Consider the following 27,334-nt stretch of genomic DNA (forward strand, 5'->3'; position numbering starts at 1 on the left):
AATCTTTTAAAGGTAGAAAAGGTCTCCAATATTATCAGATAGTTCACACTGGAGAAAAGCCTGATAAATGCAGTGAATATGGAAAATCTTTTACCACTAAAACCATCCTTGATCGACATCAGAGAGTTCATATGGGAGAAAAGCCTTATAAATGCACTGAATGTGGGAAATCTTTTAAAAGGAGCAGTGGTCTTCAGTATCATCAGAGAGTTCACACTGGAGAAAGCCATTATGAGTGCAATTAATGTGAGGTATCTCTCAGCCAAATTTCTAAATTCCCTCTCCGCATAAGAGTACTAATGTGAGAAATTTCTTAGATGTGTAGGAAATGTAGTTTCTTAGAACTTAACAATAGCACAAGAAAATTTGTGAACCCTCATTTTTCTGAATTGTATCATACATTTAATCACGTACATTATGTAAAGTTCCCATAAGTGTTTTTGCTGTTGTGTTTGTGTGTTTTTATGTTGGAACACTAATTTTTTGCCCATTCTAATATACAGAGATCTCCTGCCAGATCTGTGTCACTGCATATTTCTGTTGCTGAAGGTATTTCACCTGAGCGACCTATAAGGCCCCTGCAGGTGGCATCAGTCACCAACCTCCTGTGCCCAGGGAAGCTAAGTCTGTTGTCTAATTTGTTGACGGAAATGAGGAATACCTGAGCCCTTAGTTCTTACTTTTTCCCTGTCTTGTGTTGCCACATAGGCCTCATTACAGTTGGCCCCAGTAAACATATTGCAGAGGGACTGCCTTTTTCATTGACACACTTTCCCTAGATGCTAATGATGAGTTTATTGCGTGCCTAAGTCGTCAATGGAAGAGCTGCCAGTCTCTTGTCTCTTTGGATTGTAAAATAATGAAGGCTTTTTCTTAAGACTTCTTTAATCTGGGGTGTTCTCTTTACTCTATAGGTTAGTTTATAAGGAGATCAGGGCTTTCCAAGCATGATGAGGTGAATAACTTTAATGGGGTCTCAAACATTTTTGCCCTTGGGGCAACAGTATGGTGCAGAAATTAGTTCAGCAGTTTTTGGCTAATTTACACTGATGCCCATCTTTTCCTAGGAAACACTGTGGATACTCTACTTCTCAGGTGAAGATGGATGCTTTGACACATAGAGATCATTCCAAAGAGGGGTTAGATGTGACAGCCTCAAGTATGTCTGGGAACATGAATTTTTTTTCTTGTTTGCAAGCGATGCCAATACGTGTGAAGTGAATCTCTTACCCAGGAGTTGCAGAGGCCCATGTGCCCTAATACCTACAATATCACGGGTGATGGTCACTGGTTTGAGCACAGTTGTATTCAGGGGAAACCCTTTCACTACAGAAACACTGACCTAATTGTTGTTGGATGAGACTGCAGCCCATTAAATGGAATGGTCCTCATCTAACTGTGGATCCAGGAATTATTTTGAGGAAAAGACTACAAGAGCTGTTTGTACACAGATCTGAGGGACTCAAGGCATGTTTATCTTCTGGGGAGCAGTCATGGTTATTGATTATAATCAAGATGGGTTGTGGCTCCTGTAGTTTCTCAGAAGTTTCCATCAGATCCATTGGTGCGCTGGCATCAAAAGAAGGATGGAGAAATTACAGATTGGAAAAAAAATTTAAACGAAAATACAGTACAAAAAAAGAAAAAGACAGATGGAGACAAAGGCTGTCTTTAGTTCAGTAATGTGGCTTTTGTGGGTTTGGGTGAAAGTTCTTCATTGTTTATTACATTTTCTGTCACTGAGATGAGACTCACCCAGAGGTCATAAGTATGGGTATTGAATATAGAGTTGCCAAATCTGTTCTTCCAGAATACCATTGAACCATTTTTCATCACTATAATGAGTAAATTACATGTGTTAAGTATAGTGTTTCATAAATCTTGACATGTGCATGAAACTGAAACTGAAACTGACCATATCTGTCTCTGCGTAATTGCTTCATGACTTCTTTTAATTTGTCCCTGTTCTTCACAGCTTTCCTAGTTTCCCTGGATTTACATTCCATTTTCATAGAGAACTTTATTTTTCTAAGTATTTTTCTGCTTTAGTTTATGTTTCATAAATACTTGGAGATTTCTTAAAGTTACACTAGTAACTCATCTTTTTTTCTGATATTCTTATCACTGATATATCACCATCAGTTTGTCCAATTTAGTAAGTATTTGGTTATTTCTAAAAAAGCTGGTACACACATTTCTATATAATTCCTTGTATGTATATAAGTGTTATTTACCTTTGTCAAAATTTCAGTGCATAGTCTGTGGTTTTTGAGTAGATGAATGTTTAAATTTACTGACATTAGCAAATTGTGATCTAAATGGAATATACCACCGAGGCCGGTGTGGGTCAGTACTTGTCCATCATGTTGTGCAGCACAGAGTTGTAGATTTGATTACCGGTAGGGATATGTGCCAAGTTATGGGCTAGATCCGCAGAAGTGGGCGTGCAGGAGGTCACTGGCCAATATGGCACTCTTCCATCAATGTTTCTCTCTCTCCCTTCGCTCTCTAAAAATTAATAAACTATTCTTTTTTAAAAAAATATATTTTTATTGATTTTTTTACAGAGAAGAAGGGAGAGGGATAGAGAGTTAGAAACATCGATGAGAGAGATCGCTCAGCTGCCTCCTGCACGCCCCCCACTGGGGATGTGCCCGCAACCAGGATACATGCCCCTGACCGGAATCGAACCCGGGACCCCTGAGTCCGCAGGCCGACACTCTATCCACTGAGCCAAACCGGTTCGGCATAAACTATTCTTTAAAAATAAAAAAATAAGCCTATCCCTAGCCTGTTTGGAATAGGGGATTGAGCGTCAGTCTGTGAACTAATGGGTCCCTGATTGGATTCTGGCCAAGGGCACATGTCTGGGTTTGTGGCTGAATCCCAAGTAGTGGGCGTGCAGGAGGTGCAATCAGTGATTCTCTCTCCCTCTCCCTCTTCGAAATCAATAAGAAAATATGTTTGTTGGTTTTTTTAGATGCAAGCACACAGGGGGTTTATTTACCAGTTCCTGATGGGTATCAGACGCCAGGAAGGATCCACCCTGAGATGCTCACTGACACACACACAGGGGTATAGGGCGCCGTTGGCTGCTGGCTCCTTTCATGCTGGGAACAGAGATGTGAGCACACACGTCCTCACTCTCTGGCAACAGGAGAGCTATGTGCTCAGAAAATATGTTTAAAAACAAAAACCATCAGTGTCTATGAGCATGTCTCACTAAGAATGGAGTGACTCAACCAATAGCTGAGCTCTATGGTATGCTAATAAGTAATAAAGATTGTTTTTTAAAAAATAAATAATATAAACCTTAACTGATTGTACTTTTTTGCATTTTTCCAGTGGTGTGTGAGGGATTCACATTCTTCACATCCTAGAGAATATTTTGTTTGGTCAATCATTATTTATTTAAACATTTTATTTTGTAAGTTTCTCATGCTACCTCACTGTTTGATTGTATTTTTTCTAGGAATTTGTGGTGAGCCTTTTCTCAGAAGTGTATTTGATGAGTCTGTATTTTTGTTAAAACATCTTACCATATGTTCTGACTAATGTGCTGTGAGTTTTCGCAGTTTTCTTTAACAATAGGACAGTGGAACAACAAAGATGGATGTTGGCATATCACTCATTTTGTGCATTTTTACTTTAAAAAAATAAACATCTTTTGTATTGGAATAATATAAGGAAATGCAAGATCTGAGCTCAGGTAGCCAGGCATGGCATGGTGAATCCTACAAACTCCGAGGACAAAAGTAACCTCCTACGATGGTTTGAAATTAAAACTTTCTAAGTAAAAGCAACTCACAGGGATAGTTATGTCCTAGCCTCCTTTTTTTGTTTTGTTTCTTTGCAAAGGTCAATCTTTACCTTATTAAGCCTATTGCCTTTTTGCATCTAGGATAACATACCTTTAGATTTTCAGGGAAATTTCCTTTTTTACAGACTCCTAAAGGCACAATCTCCACACACGGAAGACCTCAGAGCTAGAATTATTATTGTTGTTGTGTTAAATATTAACTCTTAAGTATTGGAGAACATTTTTTTAAGAAAAATATATTGGCCCTAACCGGTTTGACTCAGTGGATAGAGCGTCAGCCTCCAGACTCAAGGGTCCCAGGTTTGATTCTGGTCAAGGGCATGTACCTTGGTTTCGGGTACATCCCCACTAGGGGATGTGCAAGAGGCAGCTGATCGATGTTTCTCTCTCATCGATGTTTCTAACTCTCTATCCCTCTCTCTTCCGCTCTGTAAAATATCAATAAAATATATATTTTTTTAAAGAAAAGTACATTGTATTGATTTTTTTACATAGAGGAAGGGAGAGGGATAGAGAATTAGAATCATTGATCAGGTGTCTCCTGCACACCTCCTACTGGGGATGTGCCCGAAACCAAGGTCCATGCTTTTGACCAGAATTGAACCTGGGAACTTTCAGTCAGCAGGCCGATGCTCTATGCACGGAGCCAAACCGGTTACAGCTTGGAGAATATTTTAAAAAGAAATTGGTGCCTTTTTTTTTTAACTTTTTATTCAATCCCAGGAATTTCCCTCCTCAGTCTTCCCCACTCTAATTTTTACCAGTGAATTTCATGTAACCCCCATATGTCTTCTTTGAGTCTCATGTATGAAAAAGGTGCAAAACTGCTGTTCCTCTTACCATTACTCAATCTGTTGTTATTTTGCTTCCTGGCAAATATTGCCAACTTGGGTCAAAGAAACTTAGAAAAATTCCCCACAGGTTTGGACATTCCTTACAACACCACCAAAAGCAATTGACTCATGTGAAGCAGGTGAAAGTTCCATGGGGCGAGCGTGGGGTGGGGGGGTGTCAGCATTTCCAGGGACAGAGTTGACTGAAGACATATTTACAAACACAAATTTAGAGCCAACCAAGAACACAGCAAGCTAGAGGTTTCTTGTTGCTCCCAGAGAACTGAAGAAAATGCTCAAGGCTCATGTGGCTTTGTTTGGTATGTATGTGTGAGTGTGTGTGTGTTTCTTTAATCTCACCCAGGGGTGTTTATTCTCTCTCTCTTTTTTTTTTTTACCCTCCCTCGAGTTGCATCTGAGATTCTGCACTCTCTCCCATGCTTCCATGTCTCTGGATCCACTCCATTCTTCAGTTAATTTTGTTAATTAGGTTCCATCTATGTGTGTGATCAAGAGATACTTTTATTTCTCTGACTGACATTTCACTTAGCATGATGCTCTCCAGGTCCCTCCAAGCTGTGTGAACGGCTAGGAGATACTTCCTTTTTACCGCTGCATAGCATTTCATGGTATAAATGTACCACAGCTTCCCTATCCACTCTTCTACTGATGGCCATTTGGGCTGTTTTTAAATCTTTTTTTTTTTTTTTTTTTTTTTAAATATATTTTATTGATTTTTTACAGAGAGGAAGGGAGAGAGATAGAGAGTTAGAAACATCGATGAGAGAGAATCATCGATCAGCTGCCTCCTGCACATCTCCCACTGGGGATATGCCCGCAACCCAGGTACATGCCCTTGACCGGAATCGAACCCGGGACCTCTCAGTCCGCAGGCTGACACTCTATCCACTGAGCCAAACCGGTTTCGGCTAAATCTTAACTATTGTAAATTGTGCTGCTATAAACATTTCGGTGCATACATTCTTTCAGATTATTGTTTCAGGTTTATTAGGATATATTCTTATTTGTGTGATAATAGGGTCAAATGGCAGTTCCATATTTAATTTTTTGAGAAAACTCCCTATGTTTTCCGTAATGTCTGCACCAGTCTGCATTCCTACCAGCAGTGTACTAGGGTTCCCTTTTTTCCATATCTTCACCAGCACTTGTCCTTTGTTACCTGTAGCCATGCTGACAGTTGTGAGGTGGTATCTAATTGTTGCTTTAATTTGCATCTCGATGATCAGCGTCTTTCACCATTTTTTCACATGTCTCTTGGCCATCTTCTCCACACTGCAGCCCAGGCAGAGCTGACACTTTGAATGGCCCCAGAAGCAGATGCTCTTAAATAGTGATGTCTGTTTTGAGACATTAACTTCGTTCAATGGAGGCAGGTTAGATGAGTTAGACACTTGAGCAACCTCTGCAAGCTACATTTAGCCTGAAGGAGACAGATGCCTAATGGCCTGAAAGAAGACACAATGCCTGCCATTCAGAAAAGAGCAGATTCTGAAGAAAGATATGCAAATCCAGCAGCTAAAGGAAGCCACGCGGGTGCCCCAGAAACAAACTTGCCCTTGAAATCACCTCCCCTGAAGGCACTGAGGGTCCAGAGTATACTTGGTGTTTTCTTGGGCTATTTGCCCTCAAAACCATTCCTTGAGTCAGCTGAGGAAATACAGGATCCTGGCCGTGGAGCATGGGAACTACATTACCCAGAAGGCCGCGCGTGGAATGCCACCAGGCTAAGCCAATGGGAGCTCAGAAAGGGCGTTTCCGTTTTTCAAGTTCTGGTGTGCGGGACCGGTAGTCTTTTCTCCATTTTGTCTTTAGCGGTCTGCGGTACCTGGTCGCAGAGTCCAGTGGGGAAGGCTGGAAAGTGGTGCTCCCTGCCTCGTAGCCCGTGGTTTGAGCCTCCAGTGGTGCTCACAGCGCACACGTGGGATTGAAGCTCGGAGTCGCCACCAGACCGGCCCAGAGCCGGGACAGGGACCTACGTTCCTGCAGCGGCTTCTGCTCCCGCCCCGCTCCGCCCACAGAGGGCAATGGCGGCGCCCCCGCTGAGGAGACGGGCTGAGGTGAGTTGAGTCCCCCAGGCCCTCAGCGCCTCCTCACACACACACCACAGCCTGGGGAGGGCGCCTGGCCCGTCCTGCAGCTCAGTCCCGCGTGGAGGACCGTGCGGAAGGCGGAGGGGAGAGAGGAGTGTTGTGGCTTCTGAGGACACAGCAAGTGCAGGGCAGAGAGGACGGGGGTGACTTGCATCTGAAGGTCCCTGAGGATGTGGCTGTGAGTATTGACGGAAAGATCAGAGGCTGCAGGGAGGACGGCACAGCCTCATTCGGGGCTTTCCCGGCTGTGGGGTCCATCAGGGGCCTGGGGTGGTCGTGGATCCGGCTGGACTACAAGCTCTCTACACGCCATATGCCAAGTTCATGGGTGAGTCCAGCGAGATCCGGTGGCATTGGAGCAGGAAGGGGGCAGAGCTGAGGGAGTGAACCTGGGGTCTGAACATGGGAAGGGGATAAACATTACCCAGTGGTGTGCACATCTGGAGGAAGTGTGAGCTGATGGTCCCGGGACCTGGTGTGGGGACTTAAAGGCGAAGCATAAACCGACGCTTGTCTTTGTCTTGGAGGCAGGATCTAGGAGACAGCAGTGGTGTTGCTTGGCAGGAAGGCTGGGGCCCTGCAGGCATCGCCCAGACCTTAAATGGCATTGCCCTCTACCCTCCCCTCCCCCAATCCTTCCCACCAACCCAGGTACTCTGCTGAGGGCCATCACAGTGAGTAATGGGACTGTGATGAGAGAGCAGCCTGCACTGGCATTAGGGCCTGGTATGCACACTAACCATGTGCCCTGGAGGAGGTTGAGGGTGGGAAGGTGTGTAAGGATTAGAATTACTGGTTCTCAGAAAGGCGGGTCTGGTTACTGTTATGCCCAGATTTCAAGATCCCCCAAGACAGACCACTAGGGAGCCGAGTCCGATGCAAAAGCATAGAGTCATTTATTCAAGCCCGGGCTTGGTCCCCCTGCACGTCCATGACTGGATGCAAGAGAGAGCCCCGAGTCCCAAGAGAACAAAGAATTTATAGGGCTTGGGGAGAGGGGTGGAGGCACTTGGTTGATTCCGGTTGGTTGAGTGAGGGGGGGGGGGGGGGCTAGTTTCCCTTGCTTTCCTATTGGCTGAGGTAAGGGCAGGCTGAGTAACTGATACATTCTGTGGCTTTTCGGGCAGGAGGAGTTAGGGACACAGCTATCAGATCCGTTCTGTCCCTTCAGTTACAATTGTCTCGATTTTGACAGGTTGGTGTGACCTTTGAGGACATTGCCCTGTACTTCTCCAGGGAGGAATGGAGCCTCCTTGATGAGAGTCAGAGACAGCTATACCTGAATGTGATGCGGGAGAACTTTGAACTTCTATCCTCCCTGGGTAAGACCCTCACTCTCACCAGTGACCTGGACTTGGCTTTGAGGTTTCCCAGGTCCCATCCCCCAGGATGTGCTCTGTCCTCCCCTGTAGACTGTGGTGCTGATTGATTTTCCAGTTTCCAGGGTAGTTGCTGTCCTGGGAGGGTTGGTCTGTTTCCACTGCTCTCTTCTATTCCTGAAGTCCCAATACTCCCCGATGCACTAAATTCCTAGGGAAGGGCTTGTGGTTGGTCGTGTTGTAGACATCTAAGGGATTCCACCTTAAGTAGTGAAGAAAGCATTTTCTGAAGAAGAAGGAAAAAAAAAGAAAGCATTTTCTGTATTCCTATTTATCATGCGTAAATATTATTTGAAAAATTGTCTCTACATCCTTTTCCAGTGTATTAACTAATTTTTTTTTGTTAAAGAATCTTTGGAATACCATGTATATTTTATATATTAATTCCTTATTTGATACAGGAACACATAATTTTCCATGTGTTTAATTGTGCTTTGCAGATATTGCTCCCCCACACCCGCATTTCTACAAAGTCCATGTTTTTGGCAACCCTGCATTCAGCAGGTCTAGTGCCACCATGTTTCTAGGAAGCTCAGGTGCTTGTTACTAGTGCTTAGCAATTAAATATTGTTAATGAAGTTATATAGACTTTGCTTTTGAGGCAGAGTCACTGCATTGTTCTTAGCCTGCAGTATAGTATTAACATACCTTCATTATTCCCAGGGAACTCCAACTACTTGTGTGAATGTGTGTCTATATCGCAATATTAGCTTTATTGTGCTAATCACAGGTGAATCCACAATATCTCCAACAGATTCCTTCATATGATTTGCGAGTATTTTCTCCCGTCCTCTTGATTGCCTTTCATTGCATTTTGTTTATTGCTGTTGTACATTGAAGACGCTATTTTTCTTTATTTGTTGCAGTGTGGACTGTTTATTTTTTCTATTTTGTGTGGTGGTTGGTGTCACATTCAGAAAATTCTGTCCAAAACAAACCTGCAGAACTTTTCTCCAGGTTGTCCTGAGGAGTGTTAAGTTTTAGCACTGACATTTGATTCTGTCCTGCAGGTTGAGTTAAATTTTATCAGCAGTGTCCAGTTTTGTTGTTTTACATGGGAATGTTGATTATTACCAGCCCCATTCGTTGAAGAAACTATCTTTCCTTCCTTCTGTGGCCGCTGCTTTGTCAAAGATATTTGAAAGTCTGTGCCTGGGCATATTTTTGTGTTTTTTGTTCTGTTCTGTTGATGTATGTATTTTTAAAAATATATTTTATTGATTTTTTACAGAGAGGAAGGGAGAGGGATAGGGAGTTAGAAACATCGATGAGAGAGAAACATCGAATAGCTGCCTCCTGCACGCTCCCTACTGGGGATGTGCCCGCAACCAAGATACATGCTCTTGACTGGAATGGATCCCTGGACCCTTGAGTCCGTAGGATGATGCTCTGTCCACTGAGCCAAACCGGTTAGGGCACATCAACATCTCTTATGATGCATTGTGTTCATCGTGATAGGCATAATGTCTTATCTTTCTTTCTTTTTTTTTTAAAATATATTTTATTGATTTTTTACAGAGAGGAAGGGAGAGGGATAGAGAGTTAGAAACATCGATGAGAGATAAACATCGATTAGCTGCCTCCTGCATACCCCCCCACTGGGGATGTGCCTGCAACCAAGATACATGCCCTGGATTGGAATCGAACGCGGGACCCTTGAGTCCGCAGGCTGACACTCTATCCACTGAGCCAAACCAGTCAGGGCTGTCTTATCTTTCATGTGTTGCTTTTTAAAAATATATTTCATTGATTTTTAAAAAAATAAATCTTTATTGTTCAGCTTATTACTGTTGTTCCTCTTTTTTACCCACATAGCTCCCCTCCACCTGGTTCCCACCCCATCGTTTGCCCTTACCCCCCGCCCCCCACTATCCTCCCCCATGGGTGTATGATTTTTGTCCAGTCCTTCCCACCCCCCCCACACCCCTTTTCCCCTGAGAATTGTGAGTCCACTCCCTTTCTATGCCACTGATTCTATTATATTCACCAGTTTACTCTGTTCATCAGATTTTTAAAAAATATATATTTTATTGTTTTTTTACAGAGAGGAAAGGAGAGAGATAATTAGAAACATCGATGAGAGAGAAACATCGATCAGCTGCCTCCTGCACATCTCCCACTGGGGATGTGTCTGAAACCAAGGTACATGCACTTGACCGGAATCGAACCTGGGAGTGTCAGTCCGCAGTTCGACGCTCCATCCACTGATCCAAACCTGTTTCGGCAATTAGGTTTCTTATTCACTTGATTTTTAGATTTACTAGTTGATAGCGAAGTATTTGTTGTTCATAATTTTTATCTTTACATTTTTCTTCTTCCTCCTCTTCCTTTTTTTTTAAATATATTTTTATTGAATTTTTACAGAGAGGAAGGGAGAGGGATAGAGAGTTAGAAACATCCATGAGAGAGAAACATCGATCAGTTGCCTCCTGCACACTCCCCACTGGGGATGTGCCTGCAACCAAGGTATATGTCCTTTATAAGAATCGAACCTGGGACCCTTGAGTCCACAGGCCAATGCTCTGTCCACTGAGCCCAACCAGCTATGGCTTCTTCCTTTTCTTATAGAATTCCTTTCAGCATTTCATATAATACTGGTTTGGTGGTGATAAACTCTTTTAGCTTTTTGTTATCTGTGAAGCTCATTATCTGACCTTCAATTCTGAATGAGAGCTTTGCTGGGTAACATAATCTAGGTGGTGTGTTCTTGCTATTCATCATTTTGAATATTTCTTGCCACACTCCCTTCTTGCTGCATAGTTTCTGTTTAGAAATCAGCTGACAATTGTATGGGTATTCCCTTGTAGATAACTAACTGTTTTTCTCTTGCTGCTCTTAAGATTCTCTCTTTGTCTTTTGCTCTTGGCATTTTAATTATGATGTGTCTTGGTGTGGTCCTCTTTGGATTCCTTTTTTTTGGTGGGGGGGAGCTTTGGATTCCTTTTGTTTGGGGTTCTTTGCACTTTCTGGACTTGCAATTCTATTTCTTTCACCAGGTAGGGGAAGTTTTCTGTCATTATTTCCTCAAAGAGGTTTTCAATATCTTGCTTTCTCTCCTCTTCTTGCACCCCCATAATTCGGATATTGGTACACTTGAAGTTGTCCCGGAGACTCCTTACACTATCTTCATAGTTTTTAATTCTTTTCTCTTTTTGTTTTTCCGGTGAGGTGTTTTTTGCGTCTTTGTATTTCAAATCTTTGACTTGATTCTTGCGATCCTCTAGTCTGCTGTTGGATCTCTGTATATTATTCTTTATTTCAGTCAGTGTATGCTTAATTTCTAGTTGGTCGTTTTTCATATCCTCAAGGGTCTCACTAAATTTATCTGCGGTTTCTAAAAAATTCTTGAAAACCCTTAAAAGTGTGGTTTTGAACTCTATATCCAGCAGTTTGCTTTCCTCCATTTCTGTCATTTGTGTCTTGTGTCTTTGTCTCCCCATTTTTTATGCTTTGCTGTGTCGATAGAGTGGCTTTCTGTGCTAGGTGTCCTCTAGGACCCAGTGGCTCAGCCTCCCCAATTACCTGAGGTGGACACTCTTGGAGCACCCCCTTCTGGTCTTTGTGCACAATCTTGTTGTAGTTAAGCCTTGATTGTTGTAGGTAACAATGGGAGGGATTGACCTCAAGGCAAATTGGCTGTGAAAATCAGCTGTGTCTACAGTGGGAGAACTTCTGTGCTGGAGACACCCCTCCAGGGCAAGCCTAGCTTCAGTGGGGTTTTGGTGCTCACTAAGTCAGCCCCCTGAGTGTGTCCTTTATGGATCCGAGGAGCTGCAATCTGGATAGTACCACTCTGACCATGGGGCACACTGGCTCCTGGATCTTTAAGGAGGTGCTAATCTAGCCTCTGCCTGAGTCTATCCAGGAGGAGTCAGCTGTGAAGCAATGCAAGTTACCCTGGGGCCTTGGCCAGCTGCGGTTTGTTAGGTAATTATCAGATTGCAAAGGGCCAGGCCTTTCATATGCAAAAGCGTAGTGGCTTGGGCGGAGCGGGGTCCCAGGGGATCAACAGGATGGAGCGAGCAGTTATGGCTGCTCTCAGTCCTGCCCTCAGAGGCTCTGCTTCTCAGTGTCCCGGCCATTGCTGCAAGCACCCCTGAGAGAAAGCTGCCCCCCAGTTCCGACTGATGCCACACAGCCCAGTTTCTCCCATATGAGTCTGGGTCCCCAGAGACTTGCCCGGAATTGGAGCTCAGAGCTTGAGACTCCCTCCCGATTGAAAAAGACAACCGTGTCCTCAGCTGCCAACCCTCTCCGCATGTGCCTCTGTACCTCTGTATTTTACTTCCGCACCACACCTCCTCTGAGTCTTGGTATGCTTTTCTCTTTCCTTTTAGTTGTAAAATTTCCACTCAGCCAGCCTTCCTGTGGTTCTGGATGATGTCCTTTCCGTCTTTTAGTTTATTTTTGAAGTGTTTGAGAGGCAGCAATCTCCAGTGTTTACCTATGCCGCCATCTTGGTTTTTCCCCTCTTCAGAGTTCTTAATCAGGGTAAATCCTTCCATTTTTTCAGCGTTACTGCGTGGTAGAATTGGATCTTCTTTTTTTAAAAAAATATATTTTATTGATTTTCCACAGAGAGGAAGGGAAAGGGATAGACAGATAGAAACATCAATGAGAGACAAACATCGATCAGCCCCCTCCCACACTTCCCCACTGGGGAAATGCCCGCAACCAAGGTACATGCCCTTGACTGGAATCGAACCCGAGACCCCCCAGTCCCTAGGCTGATGTTCCATCCACTGAGCCACACTGGTTAGGGCAGAAGGTACTGTTTTGCACATCCTTTTATACAAGTGATACAACCACCAGCAGTGACTGAGAGTTCCCGATCCTGCAGATACTTGCCAATAATTAATATTATAAACCTATTTAATTTTAGCTATCCTGGTAAGTAAGTCCTGGAGGAACAAATTTGAGTTTACCTGGAGAGATGATATTGAATATATTTCATATATTTTTTGAGATTTGGATATTAGCCTTTATCAATTTTTCTTTACATTTGTGTTCTCTTTCCTGAGGAGCCTTGATTTTCCCCATATTGCTGAATGGTATTTTCACTGGAAATAGGACTCTGTTGACAGTTCTTTTATTTTTAGACTTTATGGTTTCTAATGGAAAACCTATTGTCATGAGAATTACTTTTTCCTTATAGATGAGGTGCTATTTATCTTTCAGAACTTTCAAGATTCTTTTCTTTGTTTTTATTTTTCAGAAATTTGACAATGATGTGGGTGTTGATATCTTTGGGTTTATCTCATTTTGTATTTGCTCAACTTCTAAAATTGGGGATTTCTGTCTTTTGACCAATTGGAAGAGTTTTCAGCCATTATTTCTTCAAGTATTCTTTCAGCTTCATCTTCTTTCATTTCTTCCTGGACTCCAAATGTTACAGTTTTATTTTGTGGTCTGTTTTTTGTTGTTGTTATGATTCCACTGGTTCCTTGGTTCCGATCTTTTTCTGTTGCTGTTTTCCAGCCCGTTTTCTCTCTATTCTCATTGGATATTTTTATGGTTATTTTTTCTAGTTCCCTGAGTGTTTCCTCTGTTTTATCCTTTCTGCTTTGAGCCTATTTACTGAGTTATTTATTTCAGTTATTATAGTCTTCTGTACTATAATTTTCATCTGGTTTTTCTTTATAGCTTCATTTTCTTTGTTGAGACTTTCTATTTACTTGCCGTAACTTTCTTTTTTCCCCCTTTAAGGATGTTCAAAATCACTCATGTAAAGATTGTTTTGATGGCTGCGTTAAACTTATTATCAAATAACTCTATCATCACTAATAGTGTTAGTCTCTATTATCTTTTTTATTCAGTTTTAGATCTTTCTGCTTCTTTGTATGACTAATTTGATCATTGAAGCCTAGAAATTTTGAGCATTATGAAACTCTGGATCTTTTCAAGCCATTTTATCTGGGTTGCTTTGTTACTGCTCTGGTAAAGGGAACGGTGAGATGCCATCTCATTATTTCAAGAAGAGAGTACAAGTCCAGGTTGCCCACTTGGCCCAAGGTTTGTAGGTGTGTGTGTGTGTTGGGGAGGGGTGGGGGAGTCAGGGAGAAAATGGGTATTCATTATTGTTCTGAGTTGGTGGGAGTTCTGGCTCCCTACTATTATTCTTCTGCCAATATCTCCCCAGTTGAAGGGATAGGTCTTCCTTGTTTCTATATCTTACGGTTTCCACTTACATGACCTGGAAATGACTCCTTCACGGGACTGACTCCCACCTCTGACTCCCGCTTCGCGCTGCTGGACCTCCAGATTTGGCAGTCAGTGCTGGGTCAGGATTGACTTCCAGTGTTCGGTTGTCAGTTTGGTCGTTTAGGCCGTCAGAACCCCTAGCTGTTTATATAATTAGATTCCTTTTACATAGAGAGAAGAGAAATGGAGAAAGAGAGAGAGAGAGAGAGAGGCGGGGAAGAAACATCAATCAGCTCCCTTCTGCACACATGTAAACCGGATATGAAAGCCTCATTCTGAAATGTGCCCTAACTGAGAATCGAACCCTCCAGCCTTCGATACACTAGAGGATGCTCTAACCAACTGAGCCACATTGGCCAGGGCATTCTGTGGGTTTTTTTGTGTGTTTTTTTAAATGTCCAGGTTTTTAGAGAACAGGCTACTAGGATCAATGAGAATAGAAGCACAGTGGCTGATAGTGGTAACGCTAACCCTTTATTTTTATTTATTTATTGAAATATATTTTTATTGATTTCAGAAGGGAGAGAGAGGGAGCGAGAGATAGAAACATCAATGATGAGAGAGAATCATTGATTGGCTGCCTCCTGCACGCCCCCCAGCAGGGACCGAGCACCCAACCTTGTCATATGCCCTTTCCCAGAATGGAACCTGGGACCCTTCAGTCTAAAAGCTGATGCTCTATCCACTGAGCGAAACCAGCTAGGGCTGACCCTTTTGTTTTAATACATTTTTATTGATTTCTCAGAGGAAGGGAGACAGAGAAAGAGAGACAGAGAGAGAGAGAAACATGAATGATGAGAGAGCATCACTGGTCAGCTGCCTCCTGCATGCCCCCTTACTGGAACTGAACCCACAATAAACTCGGCCTGTGACCTTGACTAGAACTGAACCTAGTACCTTTCGGTCCCCATACTAACACTCTATCCACTGAGTAAGTGAGCTAGGTCTGACCCCTGCTGTATTTATTTATTTTCTTAGTTAGTCAGTTAGTTAGTTAGTTATTATTAACCCTTGTTTTTGACCTTAGGTATTCTCAAATGTGCTTCCTCACCCAATTTCCTGTCATCCTTTCTATGCAGTTGTCCTTATTTGGTATTCTGTATTCCTTTTTGTCTTCATGTTACTCTTATTCTCATTTCCTGTGAGATGTTTTTCTCATGGATAGCTGTCTACTTACTCTGGGATGGGGAAAGATTCTCATATGTCTGAGTCTGCCATCTTGCTGATGTCACTCTCATAGGTCTTTTGTCTGTGATCTCCTTTGTGCTTTGTTGTTCTACCACAGTGCTATCACTCTTTTTAGTTTTTCTTTTAAGATTTGCATCATTTATTCCACGCAGTGGCTCAACTGGGATTTAAGAGGCAGAATCCATTGTGCATCACAGGAGAAACATGACTTTATCAATGACAGGCTAGACCCTGTGGCAGTCTTGCCTTGGTGAAGGACTGTGGGGGTAGTTTTCACGCCTGGGCTTTGTTACATTCATAACTAGGAACCCATTTTTTTCAACAATGTTTTCTTACCATTGCCCACTCCTCACCCAATTCTACTTCTTCTTGCTTAATGTTGACACTTTTCAGTTTTAATACTGATCATTCCAATCGGATTCCCAGCCCGTGGATCACCTTAACCTCTCTAAACTTTGCACCTCTACCTCTTTCACAAATATATCATTGTTGCACTCCAATACTGTTCCATGCCTTCAGGCCTTAGAGTGCACATGTATTATTATATTGGCGTTGAACATCACATGTTCTAATTTGATTGATCATTTATGGTTTTGAACACATTGGAATTATTCTACACAGACTCATATCGCCAGCATGAAAGGTACTAAAAGAAGCCATTTGTGGAGTAATAACGAGCAGACACTGCCTCTCTTCTTTTTGTGGCAGCCTATGCTTATGTCCTCCCTTGGTGATATTTTCCTCATCCAGTGACCTTTTGGGCCATGTTATATATAACAGCCATTTCCTGAGAGTCTGACTCACTCGTCTTGAAAATCATTGTAGGGAATCATGTCTAGTCACGACAGAGAAACATCTGTGTTGAAGTACTCTGTTTTTATCAGGTCAACATGCACTTCCCCTACATTTCCTTGTTTTCAGGTTGCTGCTGTGGAGAAGAGAATGTGGAGGTCCTGACTGAACAAAAGGTTTCTGGAAGATTGTCACAGGCAAGGAATCCAAATTTACCCTTGTCTTCCCAGAAGAGTCACCCTGTGAGAGTTGTGGGCTAGTCCTGGGAAACATTTTCCACGTGATGGAGCTGCAAGGAACACAACACAGACAGATACTGTTGAGGTGTGGGGCGTGTGCAAAAAGATTTTCTTTGAGTGCAAAATTTCACCAGCAGCATGTGAGACAGAAGACTTTCATTAGAGGTGTGGAAAGGCTGTCACTTGCAAACAGCTGGAAGTTCAATGTGTCCCACAATCATTTCACATGCAGGGATGTTGGGCAGGTTGTCCTTAATGGGTCAGGAAATCTCCACCTAAAGGGTACTCTGCCCTGGGACAGTCCAAATGCTATTTTGATGCATGGGCTGGCGTTTCAAACGAGAAAAAAATTATTTCAGCAGAAAAGAATGCAAGTAAGACATTAGTTCCTCCCACACATTTATTCAGGAAAAATGTGTCCATCTTGGAAGTGGTTGTTGTGTGTGCTGTTAATGTGGTAAATATTTTACCAAATTTTCTGGTTTTCATTTTCTACAGAGAGTTCACACTGGAGAAAAGCCTTATCAATGTAGTGAATGTGGAAAATCTTTTACTGCTAATACCCACCTTCATCGACATCAGAGAGTTCATAAGGGAGAAAAGTCTTATAAATGCAGTGAATGTGGAAAATCTTTTACAAGGAGCAGTGTTCTTCACTATCATCAGAGGGTTCACACTGGAAAAAAGCCTTATCAATGCACTGAATGTGGTAAATCTTTTACCTATAAGTCCAAATTTCATCGTCATCTGAGAGTTCATACAGGAGAAAGGCCTTTTCAATGCAGTGAATGTGGAAAATCTTTTACCCAGAAGACACACCTTCGTCGTCATCAGAGATTTCATATGGGAGAAAATCCTTTCAAATGCAGTGAATGTGGGAAATCTTTTACAAGTTGCGATGCTCTCCAGTATCATCAGAGAGTTCACACTGGAGAAAAGACCTATCAATGCAGTGAATGTGGGAAAGCTTTTACCGCTAAGACCCACCTTCATCGACATCTGAGACTTCATTTGGGAGAAAAGCTTTATAAATGCAGTGAATATGGAAAAACTTTTACGCGGAGCACTGGCCTTCGTTATCATCAGGTAGTTCATACAGGAGAAAAGCCCTTTCAGTGCAGTGAATGTGGGAAATCTTTTACCCGGAGCACTCACTTTCGTTTTCATCAGAGAGTTCATACAGGAGAAACGCCTTATAAATGCACTGTATGTGGGAAATCTTTTAAAACAAGCAATGGTCTCCAATATCATCAGAGATTACACACTGGAGAAAAGCCTTATCAATGCAGTGACTGTGGAAAATCTTTTACCTCTAAGACCATCCTTTGTCAACATCAGAGAATTCATTTGGGAGAAAAGCCTTATAAATGCAGTGAATGTGGGAAGTCTTTTATCCAGAGCATTGAACTTCGTTATCATCACAGACTTCATACAGGAGAAAAGCCTTATAAATGCAGAGAATGTGGGAAATCTTTTACCCATAGCTCCACTCTTTATTATCATCACAGACTTCATACAGGGGAAAAGCCTCATAAATGCAGTGAATGTGGAAAATCTTTTACACGTAGCAGTTCTCTCCAATATCATCAGAGTGTTCACACTGGAGAAAAGCCTTATAAATGCAGTGAATGTGGGAAATGTTTTATTACTAAGACCGACCTTCATCATCATCAGAGAGTTCATACTGGAGAAAAGCCTTATAAATGCAGTGAATGTGGAAAATCATTTCAAAGTAGAAAAGGTCTCCAATATCATCAGAGAGTTCACAGTGGAGAAAAGCCTTATCAATGCAGTGAATGTCAAAAATCTTTTACCACTAAGACCGTCCTTCGTCGTCATCAGAGAGTTCATACGGGAGAAAAACCTTATAATTGCAGTGAATGTGGAAAATCTTTTACAAGTTGCAATGGTCTCCAATATCATCGGAGTGTTCACACTGGTGAAAAGCCTTATCAATGTAGTGAATGTGGGAAATCTTTTACCCAGAGCACTGCCCTTCATTATCATCAGAGACTTCATACAGGAGAAAAGCCTTATAAATGCAGTGAATGTGGAAAATCTTTTACAAGGAGCAGCAGTCTTCAATATCATCAGAAGAGTTCACACTGGAGAAAAACATGAGTGCAATTAATATGAGGTATCTCTCAGCCAAATTTCTAAATTCGCTCTTCACATAGGAGTCCAAATGTGAGAAATTTCTTAGATGTGTAGGAAATGTAGTTTCTTAGTTAGGACTTAATATTAGTACAAGAAAATTTGTGAGTCCTCATTTTTCTGAATTGTATCTGATACATTTAATCACCTACATTATGTAAAGTTCCCATAAGTGTTTTTGTTGTTGTCTTTGCTTTTATGTTTGAACACTATGTAATTATGTTGCACTTTCTAACATACAGAGATGTCCTGCCAGATCTATGTCACTGCATATTTCTGTTGAAGGTATTTTACGTGAACCACCTATAAGGTCCCTACAGATGGTGTCAATCACCATCCTCATGTGCCCAGGGAAACAAAGTCTGTTGTCTTTTTTGTTGAAGAAAATGAGGAATACCTGAGCCCATAGTTCTTTCTTTTTTCCCTGTCATGCGTTGCCACATAGGACTCATGACTGTTAGCCCCAGTAAACATAATGTTGCAGAGGGAATGCTTTCCCTGCATGCCATTGATTAATTTATTGAGTGCCTGAGTCATCAGTGGAAGAACTGCCAGTCTCATATCTTTTTGGTTTGTACAATAAAGAAGGATTTTTCCTAAGACTTCTTTAATCTTGGGTGTTTTATTTACTGCGTGGGTTAGCTTTAAGGAGATCGGAGCTCTCCAAGCATGATGAAGTGAACAACATTTATGGGGTCTCAAACCTTTTTGCCCTTGGGGCAACAGTATGGTGCAGAAATTAGCTCAGCAGTTTTTGGTAAATTTACACTGCTGCCCATATTTTCCTAAGAAATACTCTGGACTCTCTAATCCTCATGTGATGTCTGGATGCGTTGAGACACAGAGATCACTCCAAAGAGGGGGTAGTTGTGACAACCTCAAGTATGTCTGGGAGCATGAATTTTTTTCTTGTTTGCAAGGGATTCCAATGCATGTGAAGGGTATGTCTTGGCCAGGTCTTGCAGAGGGCCATGTGCCTTAATGCCTACAGTTTCACAGGTGATGGTCACTGGTTTGAGGACAATGGCATTCAGGGGAAACCCTTTCACTACGGAAACGCTGACCTAATTATTGTTGGATGAGACTGCAGCCCATTAGTTGGAATGGTCCTCACCTAACTGTGCATCCAGGAATTATTTTGGGGAAAAGACTACAAGAGCTGTGTGTACACAGATCGGAGGGACCCCAGGCATGTTTATCTTTTGTGGAGCAGTCATTGTCATTGATTATAATCGAGATGATTTGTGGCTCTTATAGCTTCTCAGATGTTCCCATCAGAGAGCCATTGGTGCTCAGGCAGTAAAACAAAGGTGGAAGCAAAGGCTGTCTATAGTGCAAGGATGTGGCTTTTGTGGGTTTGGGTGAAAGTTCTTCACTGTTTGTTATATTTTCTGTACTGACATGAGACCCTCACCCAGAGGGCATATGAATGTGGAATGAATATAGAGTTGCGAAACCTTTTCTTCTAAAGTAGATGAACGTACATTTGTTTTATCTTGAACCATTTTTAACAGCTGTAATGAGTAAGTTTCATGTGTTAAGTATAGTGTTTCATAAATCTTGACATGTGCATTAAACTGGAACTATCATTATAGTCATAATGCTGACTATATGTTTTACTGTGTCATTGCTTCATGACCTATTTTAACCTGTCCCTTTTCTTCAAAGCTTTCCTAGTTTCCGTGGATTTACATTCCATTTTCATAGAGAACTTTATTTTTTTAAGTATTTTTTGCTTTAATTGATTTTTCATATACTTGTGGATTTATTCAAGTTATATTAGTAACTAAACTTTTTTTCTGATAGATATTCTTTTTTAAAAATAATATATTTTATTGAGGGAAGTTTCCAGAACGCTTGGTGTGAGGTGGAGGAGCAGCTGCTGCCTTAGCTGCGCACAGCAACACGCTCTTTCCAGCTCCTCCACACCTGCCTCGGCCTTCTCACCGGCTGTCAAATATGATGAAAGCAACCACTTACTATGATGTTTTGGGGGTCAAACCCAGTGCCACCCAAGAAGAACTGAAAAAGGCTTATAGGACGCTGGCCTTGAAGTACCACCTTCATAAGAATCCAAATGAAGGGAGAGAAGTTTAAACAGATTTCTCAAGCTTACGAAGTGCTCTCTGATTCTGCTTCCTGAGTGTGTCCCTTATGTATGCGAGGAATTGAAGTCTGCCTTTTTTTGGGTTGGGCTGCAGAAGCACAAGAGTTTCTCTTTGTGCCACTGGCACATCTTGGGTGGGGATGTAAATTGAGTAGGGTGGGGTCTCCGGGAGACACCAGGGCAGAGCAAAGGGCAATGGCATCTCCACGACTCCTTGGCTCTCCGTGACTCCCTGTGCATCTCAGCGTCCCTGAGTGCTGGCGAGCAGCTTTGTGAAAAAGCATCCCTTACTCTCTGACCTGCTGCAAGGCCATCCCGCCACTCCCAGTAGGGGTCTGGGACCTCAGAGTCCCACTGAGTGGATTTGACAGTCTGTAACCCCTTCCAATTGAAAAAAACCGTGCATCCAGTTGCAGCCTGCCTGGCGCGTGACTCCGCACCTCTGTTCTTGGAGCCTCTGCGTATCCTACTCAGTCTCAATGCTGTTCTTTATTTCCTTCCAGTCGTAGAGCTTCCACAGGGCCAGCTTTCCCATGGTTCTGAAAGACAGCTGTTTGTCTTATAGTTGGTAGTTTCAATGCTGTTGTGGGAGGCAGCATGCACAGGTCCGTACCCTACACCGCCATCTTGGTTCTCCCCATCTGATATTTTCTCTTGGTACAAATTTCAAGAATTGTCACTGAGTCCAAGAATACATCTCAGGTTACTTTAATATATTTTAGAGATGAAGGCATAATTTGTTTGTATGCATTCCTTCTTTATTACTTTTTATATTTCCTTGTGGGCTCACTTGGCACCTTCACATAGTTGCTCGCACTTGAACAGGAACTTTTGTTTAAGTGTTGTTAGCACCATCTAGCGGTAGGACAGCACAGCCTGGTCATGGTGGTGCAGATTTGTTGCTTGTTTTTTTTATGCAGCCCTTCTAGGATCCTTAAACACCCAATGTAGACGATTATGGCCTGAAAGTGAACTGTGGCATGCACACTCGCCATGTTTGGCCGGGGCAGCCTCTCTTTATGCAGAGCCATCAGACCTCTCAATGGGGCCAGTGAATAACATTCACTGCTGGCATTTTATATACAGTAGTGAATGAGTGATGGACTGTAACGATAATATGCTCACTACTTGCTATTGTTTTTGTTTTAATATTCAAGTATAGTAGTGTTTTAAAAGTTATATGAAGAATAAACTCAATACTCAAATATAAAAGCTCTGAAAAAAATATTTACATATATTTTATTGATTTTACAGAGAGGATGGGAAATGGGTAGAGAGTTAGCAACATCACTCAAGCCATCAGCTGCCTCCTGCACTGCCCCTACTGGGGATATGCCTGCAACGGATGTACATGCTCTTGACCAGAATCAAATCTGGGACACTTTGGTCCACAGGCCAGCACTGTATCCACTGAGCGAAACTAGTTAGGGCTCTGATAGATATTCTTATCATTGATATATCACCATCAGTTTGTCCATTTTTTTTTATTTTATTTTATTGATTTTTTACAGAGAAGAAGGAAGAGAGATAGAGAGTCAGAAACATCAATGAGAGAGAAACATCCATCAGCCGCCTCCTGCACATCTCCCTCTGGGAATGTGCCCGCAACCCAGGTACATGCCCTTGACCGGAATCGAACCTGGGACCCCTCAGTCCGCAGGCCGACGCTCCATCCACTGAGCCAAACCGGTTTTGGCCAGTTTGTCCATTTTAATAAATATTTGGTTATTTCTAACAAGGCTGGTGCTAATATTTCTGTATAATTTCTCCTATGTATATAAGTGTTATTTACCTTTGTCAAAAATTCAGTGCATAGTCTTGGTTTTTGAGTAGATGAATGTTTAAATTTATCGACATTAGCAAATTGTTATCTAAATGGAATATACCACCGGGGCCGGTGTGGGTCAGGGCTTGGCCATCATCTCGTGCAGTACAGGGTTGTAGATTTGATTACCGGTAGGAATATTTGCCAAGTTGTGGGCTAGATCCACAGAAGTGGGTGTGCAGGAGGTCACTGGCCAATATGGCACTCTTCCATCAATGTTTCTCTCCCTTCGCTCTCTAAAAATTAATAAACTATTCTTTAAAAATAGAAAATAAACTTTAACTGATTGCAGTTTTTTACATTTTTCAGCAGTGTCTTGGGGTTTCACATCCTAGAGAATAGTTTGTTCAGTCGATCATAATTGATTTAAACTTTTTTTCTCCAGACATTTGTTGTGCTGCTTCACTGTTTGATTGTATTTTTTTCTAGGAATTTATGGTGAGCCTTTTCTCAGAAGTGTGCTTGTTGAGTCTGTATCTTTGTTAAAACATCTTATCATATGTTCTGCCTAATGTGCTATGAGTTTTGGCAATTTCCTTTAACAATAGGATTGTGGAACAACAAAGATGGATGTTGGCATTTCACTCATTTTGTGCATTTTTACTATAAAAAATAAACTTTTTGGATTGGGATGATATGTTTTAATATTTTTTCCTTAAATGATATTTTAATAATTAAAAAAAAAAGATATTTTAATTGCCCTAGCTGGTTTGGCTCAGTGAATCGAGCATAAGCCTTCAGACTGAAAGGTCCAGGGTGAGCTTCTAGTCAAGTGCAGGTGCCCAGGTTGCAGGCTCAATCCGTGTGGGGACTGCAGGAGGCAGCCAATCAATCATTCTCTCATCATTGATGTTTCTCTCTCTCTACCTCTCCCTTACTCTCTGAAATCAATAAAAATATATTTTAAAATAGTTTAATTTATTTTACTAAATTGATAAATATAATTGATTTTTAAAATAGTTTTATTGATTTCATAAACCAGTGGTCGGCAAACTGCGGCTTGCGAGCCACATGTGGCTCTTTGGCCCCTTGAGTGTGGCTCTTCCACAATATAGCATATGTGGCCTCGCACGTACAGTGCAATTGAGATTTCTTGGTCCATGCACAGAAGTAGGTTTTTGGCCTGGGCGAGTCTATTTTGAGGAAGTACTGTTGCTATTTGGCTCTGTTGAATAATGAGTTTGCCGGCCATTGTACATAGACCAAAAGAGGTGGAGAGAGAGAGAGAAACAATGATAGCCAGGCAAGGGGGCTCGGTCGACCTATGAACCAGGAGGTCACAGTTCCATTTTCCCTCAGGGCACATGCATGAGCCCCTGCTAGATCACCAGGTGGGACTTGCAGGAGGCAGCTTATCACTAATTCTCTTTAATCATTGATGTTTCTGTCTGACTCTTCCCCTTCCCTAAAAATTAAAGAAAATTGAGTCCATTATCTTACAAAAGAAAAGAAACATCAAAGATGAGAGGGAATCATTGGTCACTGCTTCCTCCATACCCTACTGGGGATGGAACCTACAATCCGGGCATGTGCTCTGACTGGGAATCTAACCAAGGACCCTTTGTCACGGGTTGAAGCTCAAGCACTGGCTCATACCAGCTGGGTGATTCATTACTTTTTAAATGCTATGCCCTGTGCCATGAACATTTTTAATTTTAACTTGCAGTGTTAACATTCTCCATTGCTTTCAGAACACCTGTCATCTGATCCTGCACTAAGCCCTTGCTTTGTCCTCTTCTGCATTTTCCTTGTCTCCTGTCATAGAGGTGCTTGCGTTGGAACATTTCTCTCCGGAAGGCCAGAGGGCATCTGGTTGGGCAGGGTGTTTAAAGAGTCCCAAAGCCAATGCAGCAGGAAATAAATGAGCAGTGATCAGACACCCTTTGCCCTGGATCAGGCATCCTAGATTTGAATTTCAGGTTCTCTATTATCACTGGGACTTAACAATGACATAACCCCTTCTGCTGGCCTAAGTCAGTTTCCTCCTTTGAAAAACAAGTACGAGGTATGCCCATGCCGGAGCTATTGGAGAAGGTCCAGTGGTAAGGTGTCCACTTGTGTAACGCAGCTGTGCCTGCAGCCTGCCTTGGCTCCAGCAACTTCAGCCACTCCCTGCAGAGACTTTCCCAGGCAGGCACTTCTCACTCCCCCGATGCCCGCAAGCACCTTTGTCTTCGGGTGCATTTTAGTGAGAAATGGGACCTATAAGAAGCCGCTGACTCTGCTGCTGGGAGTCAAGTGCTGTGTTACTCAGGTCTCATTGTGGTGCGTCCCATATCAAATTGCTGAAAAAGTTCAGTGTCAGAGAAATGAAGTCAGCTCCCCAAGTTTACACCACAGACAAGTGTCAGATTCAAGGGGCTGGATTTTAACTATTTTCTCCAGCGTCAGACACAGTCTCTACCCGTGATGTGCAGCCCTCACTGGAGCAGGTACAGTCTGAGGACCAGGGTGGCTCAGCTGCAGCTCCTGTTTCCATGGTTACAGTTATGGTTTTCCTCCCATTCCCTTTACATCTCAGAGCACTTACCCTTGGCCTCCCCGTGTTCAGGGGAACACCATCATTTCTCAGCTGCAGTGGTTTCTGCAGGGGAACCTTCTTTCAGAGTGAGCTGCTGTTTGTCTGCCTCCCCTCTGATCCCAGCACAGACCATGACCCTCAGGAGACCTCGGTAATTAGGGCTGGGTCTCTGCACTTGTGCCCACGTGTTGGGTGTCATGCTGCCATTCTATTTACTGGGGTGAATTTCATGCTTCAGTTTGACCCTTCAGTTTGACACTCACCCTTCAGGATAGGATACGATTTAACATGAATGTTGCGACCTAATATTCGGAAGTGATGCTGGAGTCCTACATGACCCTGGTCTCATTGGACGGGTGCTCACGTCTTATTCCTTCATAGGACCCACTGCCATGTGATTCTGTGCTATATATCCCTACTGGCTGAGACAATGGCTCTCAACATGCTTTCCCTGCAGCCCGGTCATGTTGTGGACTCCCGTCCTCTTTCCCAGTCTCCTGTGTTTGCACCATTGGTCCTTGGATTGGAACAGAGTCCTTTTGAGTACAAGCCCTCACCACAGTGCACAGCACACTGGGCCATAACTGAGGTCCTTACTGTTCTTTTCCTGACAATCTACGCTGACTGACTCTCCACACAACATTTTTTGACTGTAGATTAAGTTGGCTTTTCAGATGATGGTGTTTGCCATTTCGGCCTGTTACTCATTTTTGAGTGGTTTCCATATACTAAGCATGTCAAGCTCAAAGGCTAACATGAGCCATATAAACAAGGTTGAAGTTTTTGTGCGCTGCAAAAAAACAAACAAAAAAAAAAATCAAACTTGAATTTTTATAGAAATGTAGGTTTATTTTGATAGGTTGAATACAAAGGACTGATTAAAATTCTGATGGGCATTCACGCTTAGCGTCATATTGTGAAATGGGTATAGATATGTAACCTTTAACTGACGTAAAGAAAATTTTGTAACTTGTTTGTATTCTCTGTATCTTGATGTCACTCTGTACTTTGGGAACTCGGACACGCTCCAGCCAAGCATTACACCTGTTTCTACTAAACTTTCAAAGAGTAGGTAGTTTCCACTGGATTGTTCAAAGAATGGGTTGTGGTTAAAAAGCTCCAGCCTGGTGTGACACCGTACTGGCTGCTGTTGAGTTTGTGACACCCTTTCAAAAGGCTATTAGAGAAAGGCTCGGGGCTGCAGCAGGATGGGGCCCCCTGTGTGGAGGCACCTGTTGCAGACACTGGCCAGCTTTCAATAAATCCTCGCTTGCTGCTAAGACCTAATTGGAGTTGGTGGTCCTACTCTTCCGAACATTGGTCCATAACAGTTGGAGGCCCCAGTGAGATCCCCGGCAGAGGGACCCCTTATTTAGGGCAGGAGGCTCTCCCCCGGCAGGGGTGAGAGGGACCCTCTATTTAAGGCAGGAGGCTCTCCCCCATTTATCGCTGGGCATGCAGTGAGATACCCGGTGATGGTGAGAGTTACCCCCAGAGGGGCAGGAGGCTCTCCCACCCATTTGGGCCAGGAAGGCAGTAAGGATTTATTGGAAACCTTGCAGGAGGTAAGTCCTGGAGGCGCCTAGGGTGAGATCTCACAGAGGGGAGTCAAGTGGAGGGCTGGATGCAGCACTACCTCCCGACTCCAGCCAGGAGGCCAGGATGGTGGCCACTGCATCTGGAAAGTGTGACTTTTGGTTGCACTGGGTTTGTCTGTCTGGTGTTTGTTGTCTTGGTATTTCTTGTCAAAAAGTCATCTGCTTCTGTGTGCACCCCGCTGCAATGTTTTTTGAAAAATTTTCAGGACTTCAAGGGGCGAGCTGCGAGTTCCAGGCAACCTTAGGTTGCATTTGTCTGGTTTATTTTGTCTTGTTCTTTGTTGTCTTTGTCTTTGTCAAAATGGGTTAGGGTCAGTCATCTTCGTCGACCCTATCAGTCAGGCCCACTCCAATGAGTGGAAGGGGACCTTGATCACCTCCCGGGAAGCCATAGAGCTCCCTCGGGAATTGGGAATTAGTTAGGAATTGGGTGGATTGTTTAAACTCTGAGTGAATATTCGGTGAAAGTGTGAGTGTGGAGGGAAGGAGCCTGCCCTCTCCTCTCCTTTATGTGGCTCCACGACTTCGGTTACAGAGTCCGAGTGGGCCCCAACCTGCGGTTCTGC

The 27,334-nt window shown here is 42.9% G+C and overlaps 4 protein-coding genes across 5 annotated transcripts in view; 2 read left to right on the plus strand and 2 right to left on the minus strand.

The window, feature by feature from the left end:
* The window catches only part of LOC118649184 (zinc finger protein 615-like), a 1,009,024-nt gene that overhangs the window by 230,550 nt on the left and 751,140 nt on the right, over positions 1–27,334 (minus strand). The gene's annotated exons all lie outside the window — the stretch shown is intronic.
* Positions 1–27,334, minus strand: part of LOC118649192 (zinc finger protein 501-like) — a 329,437-nt gene that overhangs the window by 69,451 nt on the left and 232,652 nt on the right. The gene's annotated exons all lie outside the window — the stretch shown is intronic.
* Positions 6,461–27,334, plus strand: part of LOC118649233 (zinc finger protein 154-like) — a gene marked incomplete at its 3' end in the record, with an annotated part of 50,608 nt that continues 29,734 nt past the window's right edge. Inside the window, exon 1 of the mRNA XM_036296127.1 lies at positions 6,461–6,731. Within this exon, the coding sequence (XP_036152020.1) occupies positions 6,699–6,731 (33 nt within the window). The remainder of the gene's footprint in view (positions 6,732–27,334) is intronic.
* LOC118649202 (zinc finger protein 420-like) lies at positions 6,768–19,322 on the plus strand. The gene is given in 4 exon segments (XM_036296071.1): positions 6,768–7,092; positions 7,960–8,086; positions 16,454–16,521; positions 17,062–19,322. Coding segments are annotated over 4 exon segments (1,848 nt in total). The 5' UTR covers positions 6,768–7,077; the 3' UTR covers positions 18,700–19,322.

This window comes from Myotis myotis, unplaced genomic scaffold, assembly GCF_014108235.1.
Source record: "Myotis myotis isolate mMyoMyo1 unplaced genomic scaffold, mMyoMyo1.p scaffold_m19_p_28, whole genome shotgun sequence".
Classification (NCBI taxonomy): Eukaryota; Metazoa; Chordata; class Mammalia; order Chiroptera; family Vespertilionidae; genus Myotis; species Myotis myotis.